This window comes from Hesperophylax consimilis, chromosome 1 (genome assembly GCF_061612785.1).
Source record: "Hesperophylax consimilis isolate HC1 chromosome 1, BYU_Hcon_1.0, whole genome shotgun sequence".
Classification (NCBI taxonomy): domain Eukaryota; kingdom Metazoa; phylum Arthropoda; class Insecta; order Trichoptera; family Limnephilidae; genus Hesperophylax; species Hesperophylax consimilis.
In genome coordinates, this window is record NC_142836.1 from 13213784 (window position 1) to 13225988 (window position 12205).

A 12205-nucleotide genomic window follows, 5' to 3' on the forward strand; every position below is an offset into this window, starting at 1 on the left:
TCTTTTTTTTTTCTTCAAGCACGCTGTTTTTGGCACCATACATACTTAGATTAGATCCAACACTCAAATTTTTTTATGCATTTTCATGCAGAAAAGGTGGAATAAGATGATTTCATTTTTTTTCATATAAATAAACAAATATATCAATCTAACAACTTCACTACATTCAAATTTAACCCTCCCACTGCAGGTACGACTTCTTCCTGGTTTCGCAGAAGGTGCGCCAGGGTACAGTGACACCCACGCATTACATCGTAGTGCACGACAGCTCGGGCATCAGCCCCGACCACATGCAACGCTTCACGTACAAGATGTGCCATCTCTACTACAACTGGCCGGGCACAGTGCGCGTGCCGGCGCCTTGCCAGTATGCACACAAGCTCGCCTTCCTCATGGGGCAGGTGGTGCGGCGACCACATCATGAGCGCCTCAGCGATAAGCTGTTCTTCCTGTAAACTAAACGAATTTCATGCTATACAACTACTGCAAGGCCTTTCAAGGAACCAAAATAACATAAGTCAGTGTGTAAGGGACAATACAATCACACTTGATTATTCAAAAATACCTGAAATCGTCAGCTAAATTTATGAGTAATCAATCACTGTGATCTTAGAATCAGTGTATGCGCTAATGATTGCAATTGTGAACCACTCTGGGAAAACCTTATTCTGTTTTCTCAAGAATACGTTCCACGTTTAATTTGACCGGTGGACTGGTCAATGGTTGAGTTGGCATCGCGTTTGGGTCCCACCCAGGTGTAGAGTGTTCAATTCCTCGGCTGGCTAAGTCCTCCATCACAACACAAGCAACATTTTCCGCTTACGGTGGTTTTGAAACTCTGGAATGTTTGTCTATCTTTTAAAAAATTATGACACTGCGTGGGTGAAGTCCATGCGAACCCGATTTCGATTTTGTATGAATTGAAGCAGTGGGTGGAAAAGAGGTATTATCGCTAAAATTGCATTCCGAGAATAATTCTATACATTCAAAGTTTTTAGCGGATAATATTTTGATGAATCTTTGTGTTAAGTGATTGATTACAAAACACGGGCAAACTATCTGTTACGCCAAGTATATAGTAAGAAAATTAAATAGCTGTCCTAATATTAACAAATTTGTTTTTTTTGTACATGGGTACTATGCCCTTTTTCCACCCATCGAACAAATTTAATGATGTAAGTAAAAACAGTGGTAAAGTATCAGTAATATTAATTTTATTAGATTGGAAAAAAAGAGTAGTGTACAGCTACAAAAATAAACATTAACATAGTAAATTAAAATAAAAAACCTTCTGAAATATTATTTTTTGTTTTTTTTTAAACATTTATCATTTTTTTTTTAATAATGTTATATGGACATATCGGAAAGCTCGTGTTCAGGACTGTTGTCTTGATGAATTGCCGATGTACCAGGATGGATATCACCTACTGTACCAATATTTTCATCAATAAAGATAGTATGTTCTTAAACCATTCTGCATTCTCTCGTTTTAAGAATGATGTGACAATGCATCTAATTTTTCTCAGGTTTTATGCCATCAACTGGCATTTTGGTTAGATTTAGTCGCTCTTTTAAAAATTACAAGTTTTTTTAAATGCAAATTTCGATGGTAAAATATTACCACAAAATTTTAATTGTTCGCGGTGGGAGTTTTTGAAAATATTTTTCGCAGTGCATCACTCCAATCTTTATCATATAATTTGCCATTAAGACAGTAAAAGGGCTGGGATTTTTTTTAGTAGCAGACTGATTTGCAGATATTGCTCAGCTGTGTCTATAGTTTCTACGTCGACTTACGCACCGCCCGCAACGGTTTAACATTGAACAGATAAACGGCTTCCTTCATTCACGTAATCGTGGAGACATCTATGTATTTCAGATTGAAATGAGTTTTTGTCAGGTGGTCAAACAGGGTCCATACTACCGTTTGGGCTAATAATAGAAAAAGGGGCTTTAGGCCGATAACGCCTCTTTGCCTCCCAATGCTTCAATTTGAATTTCAAAGGAATTGAACTCGCGATCGCATGGACTAAACCCACTCAGTGTCATAATCAGCTGTTGAAGCGTTGCCTTTTTACTAACCATGCACAGTCCAGTAGATGGTTAATGAACCTTATATGTACGTTGGTTTGATTGTAATTACTGTTTGAATCTCGACTCGCATGACTGTGTGACAAGCATTATATTGATCCCTTCAGTGCCGGATCACAGCACGGACACACGCTGATCCCATGCTCAAACAACATTTGTATTCAGTTGACATTTACCTTTTATTTTTATGACTCGTTTTTGTATTCAATATCTCGGCCTTAGAATGATTTATTCTTTTTCTAAGACAATCTCTAAAGATGTCAACGACCCTGTGGGAAGCCTCATGGCCTCCTGGGGGATGTGTGTATGTATAAAAAATATGTTAATACAGTATGTTCGAAAAATGCATAAATCAATAAAATCAGAACGAAATGGATTTTTAATTCGTAATTCGAAATTTTATTTTTGTCCTCTCCTAAAAATTCTTAAATGTAATTCGAAAAGTTCGATTTTTGCAAAAAAAAGAAATTTCGCGCCAATTTCCTGCCGTTCCGGCCCTCGTAAACTTAGAAAATTAGTAAAAATACAATATGTTTCCGGATTAATAAAAAATAAAATATTTTGCGGATTGCTGATGACGAGGTCGACCGTTTAAATTCTAATATTCAAAGTAATAAGAATTTCTAAGTTCAAAGAGCCGACCGCGACAATTTGATTTACAATTTTGCTTGGTATTTTTTACGAATTTATTTTGAATACTGAGAAAATAACTGAAATTGAACGGTCGAATACTGCGAAAATTTGATTTACACGGGAATAAGTCATATTGTTACGAATTTACTTGGAAGAACCTATTCGAAATCAAGGGCGGCCGAGAAACTCGAATTTTTTCGAAATTTCAAAAAAAAATTGTGTTTGAATTTGTTAATTTGATTTTTGTTCCCCCCTGGATTTTGAATTAATGCGGTTCTACTGTATGTATAAAAAATAAGTCGATAACAGTGTTCCAATGTGTGTTTATATTTTCGTGAACATTCACAACGTGGTATGTATAGAGTGTATCACACTATACATTTGTCACCCTCCGCAAGGTCTCTAGCATCTCGATCCTTAATTGCTATGTATTTAGGTTCTCTCTCCCACTCCTCACTTTCCCATGTTGTGTTAATGAACCTTGTCTATTCAGACCATTTTTTTAAGTTTCATCCTTCCTCGCATACTTAATTGAAAATACATGGCATTCTGTTTGCCTTTTTTTTTTTTGTTAAAAATGTCAAAAAGTTATTATTTAGTGTTATATTCGTTGACATGTCTTAATGTTATATACATATTTTTCTTTCATGTTTATCTCCAATTATTTTTTTATTATGTTCCAAATCACTGATTGAAATCAGTAATAGTTCAAATATTTTCATGCATTCTTATTTTAATGATGCGCATAAAATTTATCTTAACCATTGCGCCAGTGATATCATTCGATTCACAAAATGTTAATTCTGGCTGATAAAATTTTTTTGTGATGTGTAAGCAACTGCCTTTCTGTTATATGTTATAATGTTAGTCTAAGTAATATGATTGTATTATGTGTAAGTTTAATTGAACCCTTAACAGATATTCTTTGCGCACCGAAAATATGTCACGGTTGCAACATTTTCTCTCATGGGTCGTCTGTAAGGAAACGTGTAAAACTGGGTGATGTCATAATGCATGATACCGAGAGTGCTCCCTTCCATTGGCACCCGAACACAGGTCAGTGTTGTGTACTTCCAGTATACAGGCAAGCGGTACATGGTTTTAGTAGCTTTTTGATATTATCGCATCACCGCTGAGGTCACAAAACTTTTTATAAAAGCATTGTGAATAAATGTAAAATTCCACAACCTCCTCTTCAGTTGACTATATGTCGACAATATGCTAAATGCAGATTGGTAAAACAGACATCTGCAATACCAACAGTTTACTGACATCTGCCGAGTGCGAGTCCATGTGCTGTGAGGGGGCCATCCAAAAAACATTTCTCATTACTGAAACCAGCTGCTTATAGCATCAATGTAATTTTCATAATGAAATGCCCGCAGCAGTGTTTTAATGAATTGTTAGGTGGATAACCTCTGGTGAAAATCACAATAGTTTTTGAGGACTTTTAATGATATAACGGTATCATATCAGGATGAGTGGATATCAATTTATAGCATTCTTCGTGTAGTTGTAAGTCATTCATGCAAAGATATCTTAAGCACTGCATTAAGACGAGCATGGCTTCGGATTGAGAGCAAAAGATTGTCTCGAGTATTAGTTAGAGTGCCAAATGACTAAGTCAGCATGTTTGAAAGAAAACAGCAACTACGAATTATTTTATTTTTTTTAATAATCTTTAACATATTGTCAACCAACTTGTGGTTTGAAATTCCTGCCTGTATTTACGAATGCAAAAGTTTTAGTTTGTTGTCACTAGCTATAACAAGCATTTCTTTATTTTTAATGTGTTCATAAATTTGTAGGGCTTAAAGTCAAACAACATTATCTACAAAAAAACATGTCTTTTGTAGTTTATGTTTTTTGACTTTAAGCCCTCGAATTATTGGTATGTTTTTTTGTAGATAATGTTATTTGACTTTAAGGCCTAAAATTATTTGTTTTTTTTCTGTAGTAGATAATATTGTTTGACTTTAAACCCTCGAACCGACATACATAATACATATTATTTATGTATTAATATCGCCGCTGTCAGAATCTTATAATATAATACTCTATTTTTTTTGTGAGAAGTGCATTTAATTTTAGCGATAAGCATAATGACAAAATTAACAAAAAAATCCAGCATTATTATAATATTATGTTTTTACAGTGCTTTCAATTATTTGTCCCACCAAAGAAAGTAAGTTCCATTTGGTCAGCACTCAAAAATACACACTTCTATAGCCCGCCAATTCAAGAAATACTATGAATGATTTAAAAATCTGTTATATGGATATTTAAGATAATATACAAGGTTTCCAATAAACAAAAGTTCTTACACTGTTAGCTTTTATGTTCTGTATGAAATATGTACTGGAATTTTTGGTATAATGTTGAAAATGCCTTAACTGCTTATCAAACCGCATCTTTTATACATGCACATTTTGATATGTATTTCATAGAATTTAAACAAATACAGTTTGAGGATTTTTGTCATTGGAAACATTATAAATTTTCCTAATTACCAATATAGAATCCTAACTAATATTAAATTTGCCAAAGTGTGTTTGTCAGTCCGTGCGTCTGTCCATCCTTCCTTTTTGATGTGATTTTTTTACATAGGGATAGTTGGAGGACTGGAAAGTGACATAGGCTACTTTTCATCCCTGAAAACATTTTATTCCTGTGGGAAAATTCTTTGTTTAGTAATTTCTTGAGTTAGCAGACTGAAAAGTGATGTTCAGGACAATTTTTGAGTGCTGGACCTGAAGTAATATGTATAGCCTTTTGACGTTTGGAGAAATATGTACAACTCATTTGTGAAATAAACTTTCTTTTTTTGAAGATATATTTCAAGCAGCAACAAATCGATATCTGAGTGCAACCAAACTTATGTACAACTTTTAAGTTTTTAAAAATGGTTCAAAATAGTTTGGAATGATAATACATATATACAGTCGAACTTGGTTATAACGATCACGGAATTACAAAACGATATTTTAGTTCAGCCTTATTTTCATATAATTGTTAAATGTTATAACGAGGTTGATTCACTGATATACAAGCAAATAAAATCGTCAACACAATTTCTGAATACATAAATCCGTTGGATTCATAACGACTATTAGGAGAAAATTTAGTCGGTCCCCTCGTGCTCGTTATAACCCAGTTTGACTTATTTGAATACTGTGTATGTAGCGACCTTTGTCACAATCTTCCAATATTATCCTAATTTCAAGTCAAGGCGGTTAAGTATCTCTCGGTAAAATCAGATTGTGATTTTTAAAATGGAGTCAATATTGAAAAAAAAGTTTTATAATATGTATAACCTTATAGATATTTTTAATAGGAAAACAAAAAAAATATATGGTCACAGTTTCTACACCAGCACAGCTAGTTACCGAATCAACGGGTATTTCTGTAGAATATGTTTTGAGAATAGTATCAGTTTTCCAGGAGGTCTGGAGGCATGGACGATGGATAAATTTCTATATCAATACGATATTGATGAAATTTGTCGTCTATGGTCAGTTAGCAATATTTGCGAGCACCGTCAAAATATGATTCCGACAGTCAGTAGACAAAAGCCACTTCTTTTAGCGTGGCCTCCAAGGTATCGGATAAGCTGTCGATATGCACAGCTTTTCAATAATGGTATTTGTTATGCAAAATAAATGGCTTATTAATGAACTAGCTGTGCCCCACCACGCGTTGCTTTGGCTCAGTCTCTCTGTGCAGATAGAGAAACAGTAGCGCGTGTTGCTTTTACTTGTTTTTCAAAAAAAGCATGTTTGCCAACATATAATGCTGTTTTTCAAATATGAATGTGTTTACCTATCACAGGTAAGATCTATATAATATAGGTATATAAAAACACACACGTATTCTAATGCAACGTTATGTCAAAATTTCAAAGCAATCGATGAAAAACTTTGGGAGATTTAAAATTTTGAACAAATGAAGATTTTTATTTATATAGATAGGTGAAATTTTATCCCGTTTATATGTAGCATTAGAATTGAAAGAAATAGTATACACGATCCATAGTTTATATTAATTCATCTTAGTCAAGTTCAATTGATTCCATTCCAATCGTGTTAGATTTATTTAACATATCATCAGTGTAAGTCCAATACAGCGGAAGAACTATTATTTGTCAGCTGTTCAGAAGCAACAAAAAGATCTTTCAATTTTTTCAATAAAAAAGATAAAATATAAATTTAAATTCAGTTTATTTTTCAATCCTTCTTTATATTAGATTTTTTTTACTATCGTTTGCATTTACTTAAAATTAGTTGAGGCACGTATGTGATATTACCATAGGATTATTTGTTCAGATCTAAGGATATATGGTCTTGCTTGCTTCTTTAGTTGGGTTGTTTCATTGGCGATATTGACTCTAACCGAGTGCAAGCGAAATTTAGAATTTTCGGAAGCTTAAATGGCAATGGATTGAACCACGCATGATCACTAGCCTGGCTCTTTGGATTTTTCCGTCACAAACCGGTGGTCATTGATACGGATTGTAATTAGTAATTACAGTGTAAATATCTTACTCCAACGATCAAATAATGCTCTTATTGTACCAAATATAAATTTATGAATTATATCCCAACTGCTCTTCTGGTTTTTCAAAATCTAAATAATTTCATAATCATGTACAACTTTTCACTTTTTTTCTTGTTAAAATATACTGTGGGCTGAGAGCTGCATTATAATAATTTCTCTCTGTAACGTGACTTGTTTGTGAGAAAGAGGTAGATCAGCGGTAAAGCTTTATTTAGTTGGGTTTCTTAGCAGTTTCGCTGCCACCGGTCCCGGTCGTGACCGTTTCGGTATAGTTTTCGGCAGCGAACCGGTTAAGTTCGTTACACATTACAAATGATAATTTGAACCTTAGCCTTTAGGGTTATAAAAGTAACAAGCATCTACAACGATTTACCTGCTGATTAAATTCAATTATTTTAAAATAATTTTGAGTAAAGCTTATATACAAGGCGATACAAACAATTTCTTTATCATTAAGATTGTTTATTTATGTTTTCCATTTGCCAATCATGATAATTTTTAGTTTTTTATCCAAATAAATATATTTGTTAATAAATTCTGTGTTTTATTGGTGCTACAGACCAGGGTGGGTTTTGGCCTCATTTACTCTCTTTGTTCTCCATTGGCTCCTATACTACTCTAATCCTCTTCCACACAGTCAGTCCACCTAGTAATTCATCAGTCTGTCTCTGTTCCACCGGGGCATCTGCTTGATCATGACTTTTGGTACGTGGCATCTACTCTCAGAACACTTCTGGGCAAGTTTGTCCCTTTAGACTCAGTAATAGGGGAAAGCGACCATCACAAACAGATTAGAAATTTTTGTTATTTGTTTAGGGGTGTTATGCCGTGTTGCGCTAACTCCTTCTTTAGCCAACGTTTCGGACAGCATTGCAGTGTCCATCATCAGGGCAGATGTGTTATTTAAAATAACACCTCATCACCTCCCTCACTGCCATGTGCGGACTTGAGGAATGGCTGAGCGGGCTCGGCAACATTCCGCCCACCCTTCGAAAGCCTGACGCTCCCTAGGGTCTTCAATTTAGGGTCTTAGTTACTTTCCCACATACTTTTTCTTCAGGGCATTATGAGGTAATCCTGCGGAGGGGCGTGGTAGTCGATCTTTGTGTACGGACAGACCGATCGCCATTGCAAATTCTCTATGGGACTGCCAGTGTACGGGTGGAATACTTTTCAGTAAAATTTAAATATGTTCGAATTGGTATATTTCAAATGGTTCCATGATAACTCAACACAGTGACAATTCAACACACCTTTAAAAAGTGATATAAAGTCATTAGAAACAATGAAAAAAAAATTAAACCTAACTCCTTAACCCAGTTAATAAAGTTTTTGTTTCATCACTTTCCATGACTTTATATAACTTTTTAAAGATGTGATGAATTATCATTTTGATGATTTATCCGGTCACCATTTCAAATATAGATTCCTACAATGAAAGATTGCATGTAATGTGTTTTCTTTTTTTGAACTGATTGAATTAGTGGCGATGACTCTAATAAGTGTCGATATGACAACAAAAAAACTTTCCTTAGATCAACAATAGCAAAAAAATATTTTAAAGTCTTTTTACAAAATAATATATCGTGGTAATAATAATATACACAAACATAATGTGCCCTGGATGTTAGTTCTTCTCAGTTCGCCACTGGCAACAATAAAGTTAATAGCGATGAGCCTCTTGCATGCATTTTTAACCGGCTCATGAGAACACATTTTTCTAATCCAAATTGTTAAAATTATTTTTTTAGAAAATCAATAGTAGCGTTTGGAACACGGGAGTGGTTTCTCTCCTGAATTTTAATATTTTAGTTTGACATTGGAGATGTTAAAACTGCGTTTATGACTTTATGGCTTCTTTCCAGAGTGAATACGAACGTAATTATTTATAAATAAATTTATCAGAACGTTAAAAAATGCATCCAGAATACAGGAATGCTTTTTTTCGGAGTGCGCGAACATATTTCATTAAATTTTTAAAAAATTACCGCCACAACGCACGCGTGTAACTAGGCTGGTGGTCGTTAGTTAGAAGAACATGTATCTACCCCTCCCCCAATTCAGGGCCGGCCCTGAGACAAACGGCGCCTCGCGCGAGTTAAATTTTGACGCTCTTTGTCAAACCCAGTAGACGCCTAGGTAGGTGAGCAATGTAATATATCTATATTTAAAAAATGTTAATGTTCATTTGTTCAAAATTTTAAATCTCCGAAAGTTATCCACCGATAGCTTTGAAATATTGACACAACGTGTTATTTTATATAGATGTTACCTGTGACAGGTAAAACATCGCCATCTGTTGAACGTAAAAGCAAACACGCGCTATTGTTTCTGTATCTGCACAGACAGAATTAGCCACAGCAACGCTTGGCGGGGTACAGTTACTCAGTAATATTCGGATGGTTTGTATTTTTGTGTAGCGCCGTTTTTGTGAAAAATAATCTCAAAGGTGATGTGCTAGGACTGTTAGGGACTAGTTAAAACAAGCGCCCGAGGCTAGATAGTACAGGGCTCTATGCAACGGCTGCAATAGCAGGCGGCCGACACTCGTCGGGCACGCTTCCTTCTCGCCCTCCGTGCGTGCGTCCGCGGCGCGCGGCGCTCCGGTGCAAGTTTGTGCACAACTCATTGATAAAAAGATAAAGGAGCGGACAGGACAGGTTTTTTTGAGAGACCGTTTTTCAAGACAGAAGAGAAATAAGCAGTGTTTCGATAATAGTTAACATATATTGACGGTTCGAAGTTTGCGACAAGTGTGGCTATAACACGCGCGCCCGGCGCACAGACACAGCTTGCATCGGGAAGCGCTTCCCATAACTAGCCCTTAGGTATAGGGTATTTATTATCAGCGCCTTGGCGTCATAATAATTATGCGCCCTGAGCGGACTGTTCCAATTGCGCCCGCATAGGGCCGGCCCTGTGGCCCAATTCCCCTACAACCATTGGAGGGTCGCGAAGAATGAGTATAAAATACCAAGGCCTCCGAAAAAAGTTTGGGAAACACTGGTCTACAGTTTTGGACTCTTTTTTCAAATTTTTATGGCTGTTCAAATTTATAATTTATTTTTCATTCAAATGCAACGGTTTTGAAAATGCGATAAATAATAGATAATGAATTAAAGTTATATTCAATTCCCGAAAAGGTCTTCATGAACCTAAAAAATATTAAAAATCCGTGCAAGTGGCTCATTGCTTGTTTAATTTGCTGACAAAACCCTTCGACTGCAATTCAATACTGAAGCTTGCAATGTAATTTATGACTTGTGACTAATGATAAACCACGTCGATTCGTAGGAACTGCCACGCAATAAATATTCAGAAGTGGTGCTAAACATTTATTGACTGTATACTAACTACTAATTTTTGTAATCAAATTAAATGCAAAGAAATCATTAATTAAACAAATTTGAATTACTGTTTACGTTCATTTTTGAACTGGTGCGCTAAAATAATTTTTTGAAAATAAACTCCTATTTATAACCCCATAACATTACTGACATACAATTTCATGCCACTTTTCAAACCACAGTGAAATCCTCTCAAAGTTTGATACCTGAACCGAAATGCTGAATACCTACCTAAATAGATTATAAATAGTAGTACCCATAAATCAACTATGTAGAACCTACACTTTTTTGGCTAGAATAAACCCTCGGGGTGAAAACTAGAAAAACAGAAAATAATCTTCTTGTATATCAGTAGTTTTTGTAATGGTATCACTTGCCAGGGTTCCTACTAGGGAGCAACTTGACAGAAGTAAATAACTCTCATAGCGAGGTAATGGGGGGGTATAACTCCCATCGAAAATTGGAACGTTCATATTGTTGCCTAACTACAGGGTTTTCCAATAAGAGGTGTTATTTTGATATTCAATCGTAAAAGATCAATGGTTTCGTTGCTTGTGTGGCACGTAGCGCCGTCTTGTTGAAAGTAAACGTTGTCCAGATCAATACCATCCAATCCATCCGCATTCGGCCATAAAAAAACATTAATCATCTCTCGATAGCGCAATCCATTCACCGTAACTGTTGCTCTAGCCTCATTTTCGAAAAAGTAAGGTCCAATGACTCCGCCGGACCATAAACCGCACCAAACAGTCACACGTTGAGGATAGAGAGGCTTTTCAACAATAACTCTTGGGTTTTCCGAGCCCCAGATGCGACAATTTTGCTTGTTGACGAAGCCACCGAGGTGGAAATGGGCCTCATCACTCAAGATGATTTGCATTTGATTAACTCAAGTGAATTTTAATAATTTTAATGCGTTGTTGAAGCGTGTATTGTTGCATTTTTATCAATGGCGTCGTCAAACTTGTCAAATGTCAAAAAATGACAGCTTCAAAAGTAACATCTACCGAAATAGCGGGCTATTCAAAATAACACCTCTTATTGGAAAACCCTGTATATCCACCAATGAAAAAGTCTATGGAATAAACTGCTGGCTGAGTGGAACATTTATGGTTGTTTGATATTTTGATCTCGAACTACGCCGTTTTCGTATAGTTTTGACGAATTTGAATATATTGTTTATCCAATATTAGCTAGATGTCTGTCAGTTTGTCACTCTCATCTATTTTTATTTTTTTAGTAAAATAAGTAGGCTGATAATGATAATTACACTGTCTATATATTGGCGTATCTATGGTTAAATAGAGGACCAATTTGTTTCATACAAAAACACGGTGATATCGATCTAGTGGTTTATTTATAATAGGGACGAGAGTGGTTTATTTATGATAGGGACTGACTGATATACGGGGTCACAGTAATTGTCACAAGAGAAACATCCGATTCGGAAACACTGAAATGATTTACATATTATTCCTCCATGGAAATAATAAACAAATGATGTGTCGAATTAATCGCTGGGATTTTATTTTTCTTAAATTATCAGGACGCCGCAATTTTCAATCGACAATATTTTTAAC

The 12205-nt window shown here is 35.4% G+C and overlaps 1 protein-coding gene across 1 annotated transcript in view; it reads left to right on the plus strand.

The window, feature by feature from the left end:
• The window catches only part of AGO3 (Argonaute 3), a 30274-nt gene extending 22462 nt beyond the window's left edge, over positions 1-7812 (plus strand). The window contains exon 17 of the mRNA XM_089649401.1: positions 191-7812. Within this exon, the coding sequence (XP_089505527.1) occupies positions 191-455 (265 nt within the window). The 3' untranslated portion in view covers positions 456-7812. The remainder of the gene's footprint in view (positions 1-190) is intronic.
• The last annotated feature ends 4393 nt before the right edge of the window (positions 7813-12205 follow it).